Source organism: Paralichthys olivaceus, chromosome 19, assembly GCF_024713975.1.
Source record: "Paralichthys olivaceus isolate ysfri-2021 chromosome 19, ASM2471397v2, whole genome shotgun sequence".
NCBI lineage: Eukaryota > Metazoa > Chordata > Actinopteri > Pleuronectiformes > Paralichthyidae > Paralichthys > Paralichthys olivaceus.
In genome coordinates, this window is record NC_091111.1 from 18,785,099 (window position 1) to 18,803,260 (window position 18,162).

At 43.4% G+C, this 18,162-nt stretch overlaps 1 protein-coding gene across 2 annotated transcripts; it reads right to left on the reverse strand.

Annotated features, from left to right (window-relative positions):
* Window positions 1-12: 12 nt before the first annotated feature.
* On the reverse strand, window positions 13-17,606 carry LOC109640835 (uridine-cytidine kinase-like 1). 2 transcript variants are annotated; one of them, XR_011239347.1, is made up of 16 exons: window positions 17,433-17,606; window positions 15,744-15,952; window positions 13,909-14,015; window positions 12,813-12,983; window positions 11,193-11,264; window positions 9,314-9,503; window positions 9,155-9,216; window positions 7,476-7,492; window positions 4,893-4,991; window positions 4,610-4,703; window positions 4,345-4,407; window positions 3,944-4,066; window positions 3,348-3,455; window positions 2,874-3,030; window positions 2,365-2,611; window positions 13-146 (listed from the first exon to the last, which is right to left on the reverse strand). XR_011239347.1 is itself a non-coding variant. In XM_020105028.2 (15 exons), exons 1-15 carry the CDS (start codon window positions 17,543-17,545, stop codon window positions 2,535-2,537), a joined length of 1,662 nt encoding a protein of 553 aa, XP_019960587.2. In that variant the 5' UTR covers window positions 17,546-17,606; the 3' UTR covers window positions 188-2,534. The 2 variants fall into 2 exon arrangements, 1 of the variants encoding a protein (XP_019960587.2); XM_020105028.2 differs by lacking the exon at window positions 13-146 and having other exon boundaries at window positions 188-2,611.
* Window positions 17,607-18,162: the final 556 nt, after the last annotated feature.

Genomic DNA, 18,162 nt, shown 5'->3' on the forward strand with positions numbered 1-18,162 from the left:
TATCACTGATGATTTATTTACTGGATTGTACATAGTCAACAAATCTTAAAAGAGTTATTTCCTACGTAACGTGAAGGCAGCATGAGAGCTGCAGTTGTACGTCACATCCGCTGCAAACAGGGAAATGTGGCCTTCACTGCCCTCTACTGGAAAAATACAAAATTACATTTGGTCTCAGTCAGAACAGTTGTTGGTGTAGTGTTGTTTAATTCTGTACGAGTGAGAAGAGATTTACAAAAAACGAAATAAAAACAAACAGACACACAACGATTACTTTCATTATCAATTCATCTTCACATCATGTCCGTCAATTACTCAATTAACGATAATAAAAAATGTCTTGTTTTGTCCGACCAACATTTCAACACTCAAAGACGTTCAGTGTCACGTTCAATAAAACAGGAAAGCAGGAAATCTTAACATCTGAGAGGAACACAGCTCCGCCTCTTTCCCGTCTTCTGCTTTAACGATTCACTTCATCACAAGAACAAATTGTATGAAAAGGTATTTTTTGGACCTGTGATGTTTTCCGCTGTGAATAAGGTTCATTAAATTAGCAACATGTTTGAGTTGTTTTCAGATAATCAGCTTCCATTTATTAAAAAAAGTTGGGAAACGCAGGACGGATAAAAGTGACAGCAGCCGAGTTCTTAAGTTTGTTGCTCCCTCAGCTCAGAGGGAGAAGTTTCCACATTCGATCTGAGAACAGGTTCAACTGTGACCTTGGGTTATTGATCCGGTGCATGAACATAAACCGCCCGTCTGTGAGGGTGTGAACTGCTGCAGGGAAAGTTGTCGGGCGGAGGAATGAACTCCAGTGAAAGAGTTTCTAGTTCAACCTGTTTGAAAGTCATTAAACCTGGTGTTGGTCTGACAAGACCTGGAACAGACTGAGTTTAAAGATAAATAGTGTAACAGCTCCTCGTAGGTGAATCTAAAGCAGCCTCCTCCATGTTACTGGACAGGACGTTGTCCAAACTAATCACATAAAGTTTTCTTAAAGATAGTTTCTGTCACGTTTCTGGTGAATTCGTTTTTTGATGATATCAGAACTGGATGAAAACGACATGATTGACAGCTGTGACTGACTTGCGATTGGTCGAGGGGGACCTCGCTGCTGCACAGACTCTGGCTGGTTCACGCTACAAACTGTAATGTGGAAAACCTGGCAGTGATTCCATTTTCAACAAGATGCTCAACACAATAAATAATTAGAAATATTAAGATAATGAATCAGTCTGGTTTATATCCTCTCCTCACAAAGAAAAACAAATAGAGAGGTTCGAACGTGTGACCGATTGAAATGATTTTACACCAGAAAGAAAACCTGGTGTGACTCCAGCTCCTGGTCCACGAGGTCATCGGGTTATTTAACTGTCAGTTGTTGTTTTTACACCATGTTGACGAGCACTGTAAAATAAAGTGTTGGCTTATAACTACACGGTCGTTAGCAGCTAAAGTGGAATCAGACATTGTTTCTTTGAGGCAGTTGTTTAAAAGCATTAATAAACAGTACACTGTATAATTAGTTCTTTATAACACTATTATTCCCACGTCTAATAATTTGCTCTTATGTTATTTCCTATAAAAACACGAAGGCAACATGAGATCTGCTTGGTGCCTCACGTCTGATGTAAACAGAAGAACGTGAAGTTTGTTTCATAACTCCTCCTCTAGTGACACTTTAAATAATGACACCTGTACTTTACTAGTGTTACTGCACCAGGAGGAGTCATCGTAAACAACACGCCCACATTGAAATGTGTCGTAAACCATTTTTTTAAATCGGTGCTTCTAAATGCTAAATGGGCGACTTAGTGTTTTTGTGATAGTCGCGCAAACAGAGGAGCGTCACGGCTCTGTGTCGATGCTACGCTAACGTTGTTCAAGTTCACGGATCGTCTTCGTCCCTTTCAGTGAAAGTTGCCTGAGAAAACACAGTTTTGACAGAACAGTACAGCAGCTCAAATACACTCATGATATTATAATCACTAATATTACCATGTTAACGACAGAGACTCAGACGAGGGGGAGGGTCGTGTCTTTGTGCAAACTTTGGTTATTACGTGTTTTGCTTTTACTCCAGTTGTTGAACCTTGTGATTCGAACCGAGCGTCGCTCTAGCTTTACTGACGACGTCTGGCTGAGGAGGACAAAGACACGTACTGAGCAAAGTCCTGAGAGGAACGCAAACACTCGAGTCTGCAGCTTCAACACATTTCAACATCATGATCATTTCTTCTCAGTAGGTTGACGGCGTGTGAAAAGACGTCAAAGCCAGAGAATATCCACGTGAGAGGTAACACTGAGAACTTTGACCTCTTCACACTTGTAAACAGGAATGGGGAATGGACTGAGACCTGCCTGGCGTGAGTGGACCGAGCTCCTCGCTGACCTAACGCTGAACTCTGCTCAGTTCGTGCAGCGTCACCTCAGCGGTCAGGAGGACGGAGACGGAGCCGAGCAGGTCTGAGCATCTTTAAACAGATAAGTGCGTTTGTAACAACTCTCCACGTCTGTGATTGGTCCTCTCCTCAGAAGTCCATCCCCTCATCACTTTCACACCAGTCCGACGGAGCGTCCGTGCCGAAGTAACGATCTCCAAAATTACCTGAGGAGGAGAAAGTGAAGTTGACGCAGCAGCAGGTGAAATGACAGAAGACTCAGAGCTGCAGGAATAAGTTGATTTATTGTAGATAAACGTGAATGTGATGAGTTCTCATCTCATGTGCGTCTTGTCACAAACAGATAAACAGACAGAAATACATTAATAGATTATGTTATTCTATTGATTATTCAATCGATTGATCATTTTCTTTCTTTGTCTACGACAGACGGCAGCCTGAGGCGAGAGGGAAAGAAAGAGGCCTCACCGATGCCTGGTATGATGTGGAACTGGTCGTTGACCTCTTTGTCCACGGCCGTCGTGATGATGCGGACTTTAGGGAACGCGTAGGCCACCGAGTGCACGCCCATCTCTGCCATTAGCAGGGACAACAGGAAGATCTTGTCCTCTGCTACGTCGTGGTCCTTCACACAGCGACACAGAGGATGTAGATTTAAGATGGAGAAAAAGAGTTTACCACGCAGCTGCAGCACACATCATCATCCATTCACACACGTGGACATGACACGCATCTACTGCGGAAAGGGTCGAGACAGCCCCGTCGTCTATTCTAGATTTTTTTTACACGAGTGACTAAATTATACACAGTGACGTGAAGAGGACCGGAAAGTTCACACATTTTCTCAGAGCCAGTCCGACAGTTTCCAGCCGACTGAAAGTTGAAAATGCCAAAATGACTTTAAGAATAATAAGCCGACACAGAGACGTGGCGTTCACCCACCAGCAGAACTCTGACCGCCATGAGGGCAGCCGCTCCGGTGGACACGGTGCTGTCCATCAGGATGACGTAGTCCTCGCTGATGTCTTTGGGCAGACGGAGGTAGTGAAGCTGGACGAAGGAAACAGGACGGTAAATAGATTTTCACAACCTGAATCAGTCTGTTCTGTAAAATTAAAATCACAGAAAAAGAAAAGTTGAGGTGAATCTCCTGCTGTTTTCTCTCATGACCAGATCGTTCTGGAGTTTAGTGCAGGTCTGTAAGTAGCTTATACGCATCTGTGCTAAAGGACGACAAAGAAAAACCAAACCCGATTTTAACAAACACTTTCCTGAAACTTTACCTTTTAACGGAATCTTGTTAAACTAGTCGCTGAAAAAAACCCTATTTATTTAATACTTTTCTTTACATTTAAAAGAAAAAAAGAAACTGGTTGTTGAGAGACCTGATCTGAAATCCTGTGACGCTGAATATAACTGAACTTTAAACGTCATTTTACAGTTAAATGTTTAACTTTGTGAGGCAATGCTTCTTTACAGCACGAGAGACTGTGAAGAAAACAGACACAGGTTTGCTTTAATGTCTAAAAGTCCCAAACCTCTGGTTCTCCAGTGTCATGGTTGGTCTGGATGAGGATCTTTCCCAGTCGGATGTCTTTACACACGGCCATCAGAGCCTGCTCCATGGTCTCTCCTGCTCTCAGGATGGAGACGCCGGTGATCTGCACAAACACAGATGAGAGGAATTAAACATTTTTCAGAAGATGAAATGATGCAGCAGCTTATTTGGATCCGAGAGCAGTTAAAAGACAACGGGCGTCTTGCAAAGACACGTTTTTATTGTTCTGCTGAATGTTTCCACACTTTGATCACAGCCTGATGCACACTGGGTTTGTGCTGAGAGTCGAGCTCGATGACCACAAACAAAATCATTAACTCAACATCACCTTCATGAAAAGAGGTTTAACTGTGTCGAACAGCAGAATAGAAGCCGACTCACTCGTTTGCCGTTCAGCCTCTTGCCGTCGTAGACGCCACCCTGAGGCGTCTCCACAGAAACTGGCTGCAGAGACAAAGGGACGCAGAGATGGAAAACAGGAAGTGAAACAACTCGTCCGACTCTCAGTTAAAGAACAAAACACAGTACGGTTCACTTTTGAATTGACTGAACTGACTGCAGGAGTCTAACTCTTCCAGTTTTGAGTAGAGAACAGATATTTCGACCTTTAAATGGAAGCACGAGGTCAAGTAATCACAAGACCCACCTTGAGAGGTAGGAAGGAGAGGGCGTGTTCGATCAGAAGCCTCATTAATCTCTTGGAGTAGAAGATAAACTCGTCTCGGTTTGTCTCCTTGTTCCTACACAAACACATGACGAGGGGACGATAAACATTTTGTCACTGGTGAGAAACTGTAAAAGCTTGAAACAAAGTCAGGACGTCTCTGCTGTGTCCGTTTTGACTTCTCTGTTCAGCTCCTCCAGTTTTAAGGGAGTGTAAATATCTTCGGACTGTTAAATGCTCGTGAAGTGTGAAAGTGTGTTCTGACCTGATGATGGTGTGCATGCCGCGGACCTGCGGCGTGCTCTCCATTACACTGAGGGTTTCGGGTAACGGCTGACCCTGATGAGCCGAGGCCAGAGCCGATCTGTGGCAAACACACACACAAAGTAAACGTCACGCTGACGTCAGGGACGATGAATTAACACAGAGGAACGTTTGTCTTCATCTAATGCTATCCTTAAGTTCATTTGATTTACAATAAGGTTTGACCACTAAAGTTATCACTTAGTATTTTGAACTGTGAGATGATAAATGTGAGTCTTTCCCTGATAAAATTCTTTCTGAAAATAATTAAAACGATCATAAGACATTAACAGGACAAAACGTTTTTGTTTTAGCGACTCATTAAGACACGGTGTCCAATTTCACCTATTTAAAGGAAGTTAGTGACCTCATATCTTCTTCTATACTAATAGAAATTAGGCCTGTGGTTGTTTGAGTCTGCACGTGGCACTGATAAATAAAAACAGATAACTTGAGTAGTCAAATTTTGTCAGACAAGCAGCTGCGATCCAAAAGAAAATGAACATGCGTCTTTTTTATGTGTCAAAGAAAAGTCAAAGAAATCAATGTTGTTTCTTTTCCAAGCAGAGAAACAACCAAAGGTGTCGGTACTTCACCTCTAACTTAATGATACGGACTCGTTTCCTTCTGTTAATGTTTCTCTCTGAATGTACAGACATATTTTTTACATCACAGCGTTTTATATACGACATGAGCAGGACGTCCTGTATCAGTACAACCAGGAAGCATCGAGTCATGTCTCAGTGTGTGCACCATCACCTTGAACCAGGTAAAGTAGTAAATGTGGCACAAACGTGTTCACGCACATGCTCTCAATGTGAACGAGCCATTAAACAAGATGAGAATTTGATTTCTGTCGCCAATGTTTTGTTTGCATGCTTCTTACTATCCGTAAAAAAAGAAAGAAATCAAACATGCTTTTGCTTTAACATCCAAAAGAGCCCGACTGATATCGATTCTTCATCATGATATTAGGGAGTAAAACCATTTCTGATACAGATTTATTGGCCGATATATATATATATATGTTTTTTTTCTATTTTAAATACAAACAAATGCACATTCTTCTGTTCTGTTATTGCGTAAAACATGTTTTCATATCAGCAAACACAGACGTTCATACCGATATGATAGAACTGGTCCTCCGATAAATCAGTCAGGCTCTAATAAAAGGCCTTGAAAATATCATCGAAGGCATCGGTGTAGGTTAGAGACGCACAGCAAGAGGCCAGAGAGAACGAAAACTATGAGGATGCACAAAGGGAGCCTCACATATCCCAGCGGAGCTTCCTCTGAAGAAGGTGACGGATTTTCATTTGGTGCAATATAGTGATTAAAAGTGGGAGGGGGAGGGGGGGGGGGGGGGGATAAAGAAATACAGGACAGGAAGAGGAGTTAAATTAAAGAAGTGAAAGGAAGAGAAAGAACAGTGTCAGAGGAGAGAAACAGCTCCACTGCATCGCCGCGGTCTGTGCGACACATAGCTCGGTTAGGTTTATATAGAATACAGATCATTGGTTATTATTAGTGCAGCTTTGAGAGGAGCCTCAGTTCCACATTTATTCACTGAGCACAGAATCGATCTCAGCTTTAGAGAACGGCGACAAAAACCATTAAACCAACTTTCACCTGGAGACTAAAATAGATTTTTAAATTTGGCTTCATCTGTGAAATACATTTCTACACCAGGCACCTCGTTTTGTTTTACTTTAATGTCGCAGGTTTAACCCAAAGTCTGAGGATTCAACTTTGTCATTTGTTCTATTAAACTTAAAGTTTTTCATCGCAGAAACACAAACCCGCTCCCTCCATGTTTTCTGATCCAACACGTTTCTAAGAAGTTTGTTTTTAATTAGTTGTTTGATGATACATCGCCTCGTCCAACTTTATTTACAGTCTATGTATCGTACAAACTATATCTAAGGTATCAGTCACCTCCCACTGGCTTAAGTAGAAGATCACGAGTTTATCTTTGTGCAGAGTTCTTGCTTGGATGCGTCTGAGTGCGGCGGAGTGAAAGCGGAAACAGGAAAGACTCATGACGAGGTTCATAACTTTTAGTGAAGACTGGTCCGACCGTGTTGAGAAGAGAAAGAAGCTGAGGAGCAGGAGAGTGAAGGGAGACCAGGTTCATTTGGTTTCATTGTGTCCGTCATTTATTCCTGTTCCCCGGTTTTACTGTTTTTACTTTTTTATCTGTTGTCTCCAATGAAGTGGACACGACTGATCGGACTCCTTCTAACAGCAGGAGATGTAATCACATATTGTCACAGACGCAGTGGAGCGGCTCAACGTGTTCTTCAAGAATTACACTTTATGTTTTTAATGTCTGTTTGCTGCAGGGGTTTTTAATCGGCTGACCGATATGGATTTTTTGGGGCCGATATTAACAGATGATAACGTTTTGTTCACGAGTTAAAAAGTAAAACTCAGCAGCTCGTGGCATCTTTGTTTTCAAGACAGAGAACAATCACAGCAGGAAACGGAGGTGAGAGGGAGGAGCTGCAGGAGTGATCACAAAAAAATAAAGCTCTGACAGTCGTACCTCACAGTGATCTCACGCTGGAATGGTTACACAGCATTCAGCCAGGCGGGGGGGGGGGTCACACACACGACACACACACACAAACACACAAACACACACAAACACACAAACACACACGGGTGAGAAACATAAGAAAACATGAGATAAGATATTGTTCAGAAAATATCATCTGCAGTGTCAAATCCACAAATTAATTTTTTCAAACATTTAAAGCAAAATAAATGTTTGTCTGTTTAAACTTGACTTCATGAAGGAAGTAAAGACATTAACTGATAATACATTTGAATATTTTTCTTTGTGGCACAAGTTATAAAACGTAATTTAATCTCGTCCTTGTTTAGAAACAACAACGATCTTTATAATCCGAGGAGCTCAGGTGAAGATTCAATAAATAACAGGAATAAAAGCGTCCATGTTACATAATGGAGGTGTTGTATGTGGGGAACGTGTGCTCTGCCTGTGGCCGTGCATGAATATGTTAAAGGTGGAACAAATCATGGTACGGTGTGTGTGTGTGTGTGTGTGTGTGTGTGTGTGTGAGTAAAGATAAACCTCTGCTCTCTCACAGGATCATTAATCTCAGGTTCTCACCACGTTCAGAGATGTACAGAGGGAAGAGAAGAGAGCGTCTCAGAGAAGTAAATATTGTCATGAACGTAAACCCACGGTTTGATCTGATCAGTGAGCCTGATTTTCCTCCTGAAGCGGTGACAGTGAACGCCACATCGCTCATCCCGGTTGGAAAGCCTGACCATCAGTTACCTCTTTCAACCAGCAGAGGGAGGAAGTGGTAAAACAAATACCTTCCAACAAGCTGAAGTCCAGAAAGAAATTTCCTAACCAGCCTTCAGATCGATTTCAGACCTGGCTGATGAAATGTTTTAACGTTACTTAGCATCTTTGACTGAAGCTGCTCTCCCCACCAACCCGACAGCGAGCACGAGGGATAATAAATCAGTTTGAAGACATTCTAACGAAGGTTCTGTGAGGGGGGGCGGGGAAACTCGGTGCAGAAAAAGTTTCTACATGTTTGATTATGAACTCATCCAATTAGATCTTCTATTGTGATGAGCTTGGCTTCCTGTTCACTAAATGTAAGCATCACGTTCTACACCTGGGTCAACACATTGTTTTTATTTGTACGTCTTGTGAATTCAGTGGATTTACTGTGACGGTTGTTTCACTTCCATTTACGACCCACAGGAGTTTTGCGATTAAAGAACCTCAGGCCACGTTCACACTTCAACTTGAAACCAAGACGTTTCTCTGGTTTCAAGTTAACGGAGGATCAGAGTGACCATTCTGAGGCTTTTCTTAACTTCGTATTCCAGCACATTTTACTGCGCATGGACAGAATACTCTGTCAGATGATTGATGAGCGTCCAAGTTTTGTAATTTAGTAGAAGAATTTATTATTTTCATCATCGTAAAGCCAAGTCACGTTAAACTTTTCTTTATGGAGAATCAACTGCAGATTCTAGAAAATAAACTGGTTTACTCTTATCAGCACACTTTGAAGCTGAGGCAGCACCCTCCCTATAAAAGACTTCACAGCCTGAACAAAGATTAACCATCTTAAGAGTGAAAATAACCGAGATAAAAGCCGTATTCACAGAAAACTGCAAAATCTAATCTACAGACTGCGAAACAAAAGTTGAAAAACTGAGAGGAGTTCTTACCTTCTCCAGTTGACTGTGAACGTGTTGAACGATTAAATCCAACGCTACGAAATTCTCCCCTCCTGTAAATAACGAGTAAGACCGAGTTAGAGACGAGTTTAACTGAAACACCAGGGAAAGTAAAACTGTTTTTAAACAACACATCAGATTTCCACAGACCTCTGGGCACCACGATGTCAGCGACCTGCACCGTGGGCTCGATGTACTGCTCGAACGCCGGCTTCACATACTTATTGTATTGCTTGATGATGCCGCCGATGTTCCGTCCACGCTGTGAAATGTCCCTCTTCAGCCGCCGTATCAGGCGGATGTCGGAGTCTGTGTCAACAAACACCTTCATGTCCAGAAGCTGGGGGACAGACGGAGAAGGGGAGGAATTCTGAAACATGTCTTGTGCAGCTTTTCAAGGCTTCTATGTGACTCCACACATCTCAGTGAGAAAACAGAAGGTGTGGAGAAGAAGAAGCACCAACACCAGCAGAGTAGAACATAACAGGACAACCATACACCGGCTGTGCAAAACACAAAGATGTTTAATTTAAATTAAGATTTGTTTCAGATTAGAGAAGCTGAACTGGACGTTGTTTTGCGACTGAATTAATTTGATTTTCATTTGCTTGATAAATGGATTAATTTCATGGACCCTGGTGGATTACGTTAAGTATCAGTGCGTAGAAAGAGACCGAGTCAGCTTCAGGTTTAAGCTCTGTCAGAGAAGCTGACGGTCCTGACAGTGAAAAACCTCTTTGAGCTGCTTCAGTGATTTGACATTTTTACAGCTGAAACACGACGCCGGGGTTAGGGCCCACGTCGAAGGATCAGAAGTGTAAACCGAGGAGACATCAGTTATCGTTGTCACCGTTAAAAGAGAAAGTCGGACGACGATCCGTCCACTGAGCTCGATCAAACTGAACCTTAACTCAGCAAAAACCAGGAAAAATCAATGAGGCAGTACCACAACGGAGGAGGAACAACAAAGAGGCGTCGGCTCCGCTCACAAAAAGAAGTATTGATGAGCAGGTGGATGAAAAAGGAGCGTGTGAGTGATTTAGACGAGCAGGACGGTGGGATACAGGTATAACTCAGTCGCACAACAAGCCGCTGGATCCCGTCTGCTGTAAATCTGAACAAAAGATGGCACGTTGCTGGATGAGCACGGCTGTCGGCCTGGAGACGGAGGTCAATGAGGAGAGGGTTGTTTCTAAAGGTTAGAGAGCACGGCTGAAGCTGTAGATCATCTTCTCACCTGCTCCAACAGGAAGGCTCAGTTACCTCACAGTCAAACAACAACTACACGGTGCAAGGATGTGGTGCAGGTGATTAATTATTGATGAGAATCCAGATCAGGGACCGAATATTTACAAGATTTACTGTTTTATTAAGCTGCATTAGCGTTAGCTTGGTGTACCTAATAAACTGCCAACTGAGTGTGTGTGTGTGTGTCCGCAGCCTCTCGGTCTGTAAAAATCACATCTCTTCATTAGCATATCAGATCTGTGGCTGTAATTGACTTCAATTCCGAGAATGGACACAGAACACAATTAATCACTGTGGACAATGGCTATTATGAGGATAATCAACTACACAGATGGGTCTGGGGGAGGGGGGGGGGCAGCCTTATCACCACGGTCCAGATCACACACACAACACCCCCCCCCCCCCCTCCCATAAAGACGACTGGCGTTCAGAGCACAGGGGTTTTTCCTCGGACTGCAGGATTCTTTCCTGCTCGTAAACCTGGTCTGCTGCTTCCTGACGGATTTCAGCTGCACCGAAAACTAATTTCTGTCGGGGGACGATAAAGTCTCGTGGATTTAAATGAGAAATGTGTTTGTGTGTATTCCTTTTTCAAACCAGAATATCATCACTCATGGCACAACTACTAGAATTAAATACTGAATGGGTTTATGTGAGTAAACATTTCAAGTGCATGGTATAAAAATAATGACATGAGCAAAGAGTGGAGGCTGCAGATTAGTGTAATGCTGCGATGCTGAGGAAGAGGATTATACAGTTTATCATATCATATTGTTGCTACCTTCAGAAGCTCCTTGTTGGCGAAGGCCAGGATCCCCTCGAAGATGACGACATTGGCCCCATACACTGTTTTCTGGAGAATAAATAGATATTGATTTAACATCAGCTTCAACTCATTAAACGTCAACGTCCTGCAGCAAAGTCTGATAAGATCCTCCGAGAATGAAGTTTCTGCTCGTTGTTTTACTTCAGTACTTTCAGTTTCCACCAAATCAAACTGCGCGAATACGTCAGATCTCAAACTTCTTCTCCACAGCCAGCGTTTTTAAATATTTCAAATGGACTCATAGACATCACACCACGAAATACAGGAGAACCTCATGCAGCTCTTCTCGTGTTCGTCATCTGATGAACCTCGTCGTGAACCGGTTTCACAACCGAGGCGAGCGACTGTATGTGAACGTGTTTGTGTGGGAGCGAGAGAAATGAATCACTCCCTCTATCAAAGACAAAATGGTGCTGAGCTTGTCACGATCCTATTACCTTCCTCTTACCGGCTTCATGCTCGAGTCAATGGACTGGACACTTTGGTATTGATTTTGAGAAAGAGAGAAAGAGAGTGAGAGAATGAACAAAGAATAAGAGAGAGAGAGAGAGAGAGAGAGACAGAGAGCAGGAAAGATTGTGTGTAAAGAGGTAAAGTGAAATCTGAAGAAAGAGTTGAGTGTTTATCGATTCGTTCATTTCCCTTTTCTTTTCCAAGAGATGATTCAGTGAGTCTTTAAGTGTTTGTGCCGGATATAGAGTCAGAGAAGGAGAGAAGGTGACCTCCAGCTTTATTACAAAATAAGAAACAAAAAAAAAAGGAGTGTGGCCCTCTCGTTGTTCCAACACACACATAAACACAGGGAGTGTATACAGCCTGCAGCTGGTGGGCCCTCGCAGCCCCTGGGCCCCCGAGGCTTAATTACATTCAACACAGTACGAAAGGCCCGTGAAATGATTTCACAGTCACAAGTCGTGATAGGCGATTTCCCGCATGGTGTTGTGTCTTTCAGCCATGAAATTACATTGCAAAGAAATAGAGAGGAGTTGTCAGAGTGCAACTCGGCCAGATTGATTCTTCACAATGCTCCTGGGAGGGGAGCGGTGCTCTTTGCTTGGGTTCATGTGCTGTTCAATAGATCCTTAATAATTAGCAAATTAGCAGGAATTCCCATTGGCATCGGCTCTATAGACTAACACGTCCCCGGGGGTTTTAAGTGATTTCTTACAGCTATGATTTAATTCCGTCTTCTTATGAAGATAGATTATCCCCTTTAAAGTCAAGTGGAATGGTTTGTCCCACTGAGAATTATAATGATGACGTGGATATGAGTCAGTTATCAACTTTTCTGAAAACTACGTCGAAATTACAATTGAAAACTTAATGACAGTGTGTGTTTTTTTATTTAGTCAACACTCTTACTCTTCTTTTTTATATTTTCACCTCGGTCCATTTGTTGGTTTTCAGCAGGACTGTGCAAAAACTACTGAAAAGAGAGAGAACCAAGAAAGTATTTATTTTTCCACAAGTCTTGGACAATCGGACAGATCCGCTTGATTGAGTTCTCGTTTTAAAGTCCTGTGGACACAAACCTCTCAAAGAGAGAGTTACAATATGTGGTGAGGAAAGAATTACCCATTCTTTGCGTCTGCAGTGAGAGGTGAAGTCGTAAACCGGCACTTTGATGCTTTTTCCCTTCTTCAGCTTTCTGAGGACGGTGACCAGCAGCTCGAAGTCGAAGGCGTCCGGGTGGTCAAAGTTATACTCGTTCTTGGCCGCCAGTTCCTGATCTTCTTTATTCAGCACCTGAAAAACACAGAAACAGCATCACAAGTTAGAGACGCACGCCTTCAGACTAAAGATGTTCATATTTGGATTTCTGTTCCCTTGGTTTGTCACAAATGTCATAGAAATATATTTAATCTTAATTTCCATCTCACAGTTGTACACCAATGGTTAAGAAAACGTGCTTCTGCTGAACACTCTGAGGTTTAAGAGATAAAATGTCATTATTTTATCCATTTAAACATTTGTGTAAATTTCTTGTGAAACTTACTGCGTGATTTTTTGAGAAATGGCCAAAGTAATGGTTTGTGAGGTCACGTGACCTTTGCCCTCCCTCCTCCCATGACTGATTCTCCCCTCTGAGCTTCCCTGAGACATTACGTCCACGAGGATGGAACGGATGAACGGACAAACCTGAAAACTTAACGCCTCCGGCCATGAAAGATACGCATCAGCTCATCTGTTAAATTAAACTCAAAAGGAGGCACGACAGACCAGAATGCAAAGTACGTCGTTACCCATTGACCTTGAATACATCAGGAGATATCTACTGCACATATTACTGCATGTGTGTGTACATATATGAGCAGAGAGGAGTTTTCCTTTGAGAATGAGCCCACCCCACTTATTTTATTCACCGGTGTGAAATTAACTAGGCCTACAACAAGCAGCAGCAATCCATAGACACATGCAGACGTAAATTGACTCAGTGAGAAGTGTGAACTGAGGAATGATCGACTTCCAGTCTCAAAGGAGAGAGGGGTGTAATTGAAATGAACTACTGTGTTTGAACGGTTATCAGTCCGAGGCTTTTTACTTACTGTGCTGAAATCAGCACTGACGAGTGTGTTGGCTTTTATCTCAGTCCACGGAGCAAGCGATCTCAAATATTTCTTGATTTAATGAACAACAGGAGAGTTTTAACAAAGCAACCGATGTTTTATACCTTGTAGAAGGAGTCCATAGACAGCAGAACCACCCAGGGAACGTCCAGCGCCTCGATGATCTTATTTGCGACTGTGGTTTTACCAGAAGCACTTCCTCCGCACAGACCTGAGAGGAAAACACAGAACCACAGTGAAGAAGTTCCCTCAAGACTTTGTTGGGAAATCATGTCCACATGACGATGGACGACCAGAGAGGAAACATACTGTCTCTGGCTGTCACTGAGCAGAGGCATTAAAAAATGGCAGTGTGATACGTTTTGCTTGGCACAGCAGAATATTTGTGGGCGCAGCCATATTTTGTGCTGGAGTCAAAAACTACAAGAAAGAAAAACAGCTGTGGCACAACTGTAAAAAAAAAAAAAACCTCCTGGGTTAAAGACCACAACTGCAATCCTTCAGGACAACAATCCTGGGAACTGGGCCAGCACGACACGCTGGCTGACTGGCAAAAAAGGTGAAAAACAGGCTGCATTTGTTTTGTGTTTGTTGGTCTGTGCGTGTGCGTGTGTGTGTGCACGGGAACAGAAATAGCCTACGGAGCCACTTCTGTGTTATAAACAACTCTCAGTGAAGTGTTGGGATGGGTTTTTACTCCGATAAGAACCATCAAGGTCAAAACTGCTGACTGGGAAACGAGTGAAAATCCTCTGCAGTGCTCCTCATTTCTACGTATGATTACAGCATCAGAGGGTTTTTAGAAACAGAGCTCCTGACTTCTTCACTGCGTTTCAATGGATTCAGCACAGGGGACACATTCTGAGCCGTGGAGCCTGTTCACTGAAACGGTCCGTTACAGCAAACAGTCTTTCTATTAGCAATAAAAGCAGAATGTACGATAGCAGCAACCTCAGGTATCCATGATGCTTTACAGTGTTTTCCTACCCACTTTCTCACTCCACGTTTGGTTCATTCATCCATCTTTTCTTCTATCTCTACATCTTTTATCTGCCACACCTCTCTCTCTCTCTCTCTCTCTCCATCTCCCACCAAATACAGGACAGTTTTTCCTCTTCGTCCACGCTCAGTCGAGTTCTCCGCAGAGTCTGGTCCTTTAAACCGGACCCACGGCACAGCTGAGTGTGAAATTGTGCCCAGTCTCCGAGGGCCATTGACAGTAACAGATTGCCTAGTAAAGATAATGTCCACCTCTCCCTCCACGTATTCCTGTTAATGCTTATCTGATGTGTTTAATCACGGAACATTGACTCCACACACACACACACACACTCACACAAACAGTCTATGTGTCACGGTTCATTTTGCTGCTGCTGGGACTCGTCCTGAGGCCGATATTTTACTGCGATTATCAGCAAGATGGAGGCCGTGCTGTAAAAATGAGAGCAGAGTCTCACGAACCAGCGTTTCAACACAGAAATATCTAAAGCCAGAATGTTTGGTTAAAAAACTAAATACAATTTCATTATTAAGTATTATTTGATAGTAAGTGCCTCTACCCTGGAAATTCAAAAAACGCCTTTAGAACGCGGTGCTGCGAGCCGGCGAAGACACGCCTACCTAAACCACCCCCACACACACACACACACTTTTGCGACAGCAGCATTGTATGACTGTGGTCTTGGCCGTCAGGAAACCCCAGAGGCAAGAATCCCTGCACATTACTTTTTATTTCTGTTGCACACTTGTGTTTATGAGACGGTGTTCTGGATTGTTGGCCATTAAAAAGTTTTGTAAAGAGCTGTTTTCATATTCTATGTGATGACTTTGAGTTGTTAAAGTCACTCTACGTGTGACACTCGCTTCCCTGACAGAATATTGGACGTCCTCTCCGATTAAAATCAAAATGGTTGTAAACACAATAAAGTTTCCGTCTCACCGATAACGAAAGCCTCTTTGAAAGTGGTCCCGGTGACGTTGTACCACGGTGGTCTGCCTGCAGTGTAGATGGTCCGCTTGTTGGTCCTCAGCAGCGGAGGCTCCGTCTTTGACAGGCTCGTGGTCCGTTTTCGTGGCGATAAGGAGGGGGTCAAAGGGCAGCGGGGGACGTGGTCGGAGAGGCCATCCAAGGAATCGTCTCCACTCCCACTGAAGTTAAAGACGACAGATAACGGAGTCAGACGACAGCAGCAGACATGTTAACTTTGATTTTAGTTTTGTTACGTGTCGCCATCAGAGATGCCTTGTTAGCTCATAGCCGGCCCCCTGCTGCTGCTCCACTACAGGCATTTTAATCATGACAAGAAATCTGAAGGGTCCTCAAAGCTAAATGTACGGCAGCCAAAACAGCCTCTTTCTTCACAAATACAGCTGATCGACGTCATGAAGCTGTAAATGGGAAGAAAAAGATGTTTGATCGTCTAAAGCCTTTTATTTAACTTGTGAGGACCTGCAGATACTCGTGTGTCCTGCAGAGAGACGAGAGGGAGTCTGAGCTCTGACGTCTCCCTCTGCTTCCTCTCTCCACAGTGAAGTCTACTGTAGGTGTGGTTGAGGGGGAGGGAGGGGGGACTCTCCAACCCTCCCCAGGAAATCACACCACTGCCCTGGACACAGCACAGGTGGGGGGGGGGCCTCCGTTCACATGAGTAAGGCTGTCATCACTTGGCCGGTACATAACAAGAGATCATGAACTCTTTAAACTACAAACTTTCTGTGCCTCCTCAGGATGAGCTCCTCTCAATCTTTTCATGATTTCAACATTTATCTGGATTGAGGAGCAAATATTCAGCTTCAAAACTGAAAAGGAGGCACCGAGAGTTTATCGCTGCGTATTTAGGGACGATTTTATTTGCCACTGCCATAAATAAAATAATGAGATGAAACAGGCTTTCAGGAAACAACTCACTCTTACCTCCATGTGCATAAATTCAGGATTAAAGCTTCTGTAACCTACATTTTTCCTGCAGTCAAACCGTTATAACCTGCATCGACATAAACCTGTGAAAACACCACGTGTCAGAGGAAGTCCTCCACTCCAGTGGACATGTCCCAGTCTGCACAATCCTCATCGGAGGTGTAACTCTGTAATTACCTCAGATAATGATCAGATCCTGGCACCTGCACCTCCTCACTGAGTCATGAAACCAGCGTTAATCCACAAATCCTGCAAACGTGAGTCTCCTCTCACTTCTGTCCCTCCTCATCTCACCTGCACTTGAAGCCACGCAACTGAAGCTACACACGACTCACAGCTGCTGGTCAGTCGAGCCGAATTCACCAGACTGTGTTGAAACGTGGTGAAACCAGTTTGCATCAAGACTAAACCTGCGCAAACTGCACGAAAGCCATAAATCACTGTTTATTTCAAAGAAGTTTTCCATTCGTTAGCATGGACAGTTTCTGCACCGGTAAGGAGGTAGCTAGCGTTAGCACGGTGCTAGCAGCCGGGTGTGACACGTGAAACTGAGCGTCTGACGTGTGTCTCACGATGTGTCGTGTTGTGTTGTTGTGTCTTTTGTTCACCGCGGCCACGCTGACACAACGCGTGAGGGAGCTAGCTAGGTAGCGTTAGCATGCTAGCCTCAGCAGCCGTTGTGTTGTTCCTGGCATCATATTCGTTCAGTACCTGTCGGACCGGGACACAGTTCTGTCCGCCTCCGGAGCCTCTTGTGCGGGCAGCTCGTCCGCTTTGCAGTCGCTGCTGGGTGTCTCCATGTCTCTGTCTCTGTCTGTCTCCATGTCTCTGTCTGTCTCCGTGTCTCTGTCTGTCTCTGTCTCTGCGCGGCACGGAAAACAAACACAGCCCGCGTCATGACGTCAGAAGGAGACGTCAGACGCAAACCTACGCCACGTTTATGGGAATCGGAAAAATGCGCACGCACGTTCACTCGTTGAGGTTTCACACTTGATTTGGGAATAAATTCCTCTGCATCGATTAAAATAAGACTTAGGCATGAATATAAAAACAACTTGTTTCCTTTGGATACACAGCGGTGACCCAGTTACACCAATTAATCGACTAGTCATTAAAAAGTGCAGATTTCCTCTTAAACTACTGTTCTGACGTGTTGGCGAAGTTTGAGTCAGAAAACTATATATATATGATCATTGAAAAGCGAGAGCCCTGCGTGTTCTCTACGCTATTGGTTGAAGACATTTCTTTCAAACTATTTAACTTCACAAAATAACTGAATAATTAACCCAGAAGAGTCACCACGAGAGAAAACATTGAGGTTTGTCCCACTGTACGTGAACGCAGCATTGATTGATTATTGTATTATGTAGTATTTATGTATTTATATACCTTTATATACAGTCTATGGTATTTATACATATAATACTATGGGAGGTATTCA

What these genes read in the sequence shown, in the direction of transcription:
- LOC109640835 (XM_020105028.2), bottom strand. Translation starts at nt 17,545, where the DNA reads ATGGAGACAGACAGAGACAGAGACATGGAGACACCCAGCAGCGACTGC. An exon ending in ACTGCAGACGCAAAGAATGG is followed by an intron (nt 11,265 to 12,812) that starts GTAATTCTTTCC and finishes TTTATTCTCCAG; the next exon opens with AAAACAGTGTATGGGGCCAA. An exon ending in AGAGGCTGAACGGCAAACGA is followed by an intron (nt 4,067 to 4,344) that starts GTGAGTCGGCTT and finishes GTGTTTGTGCAG; the next exon opens with ATCACCGGCGTCTCCATCCT.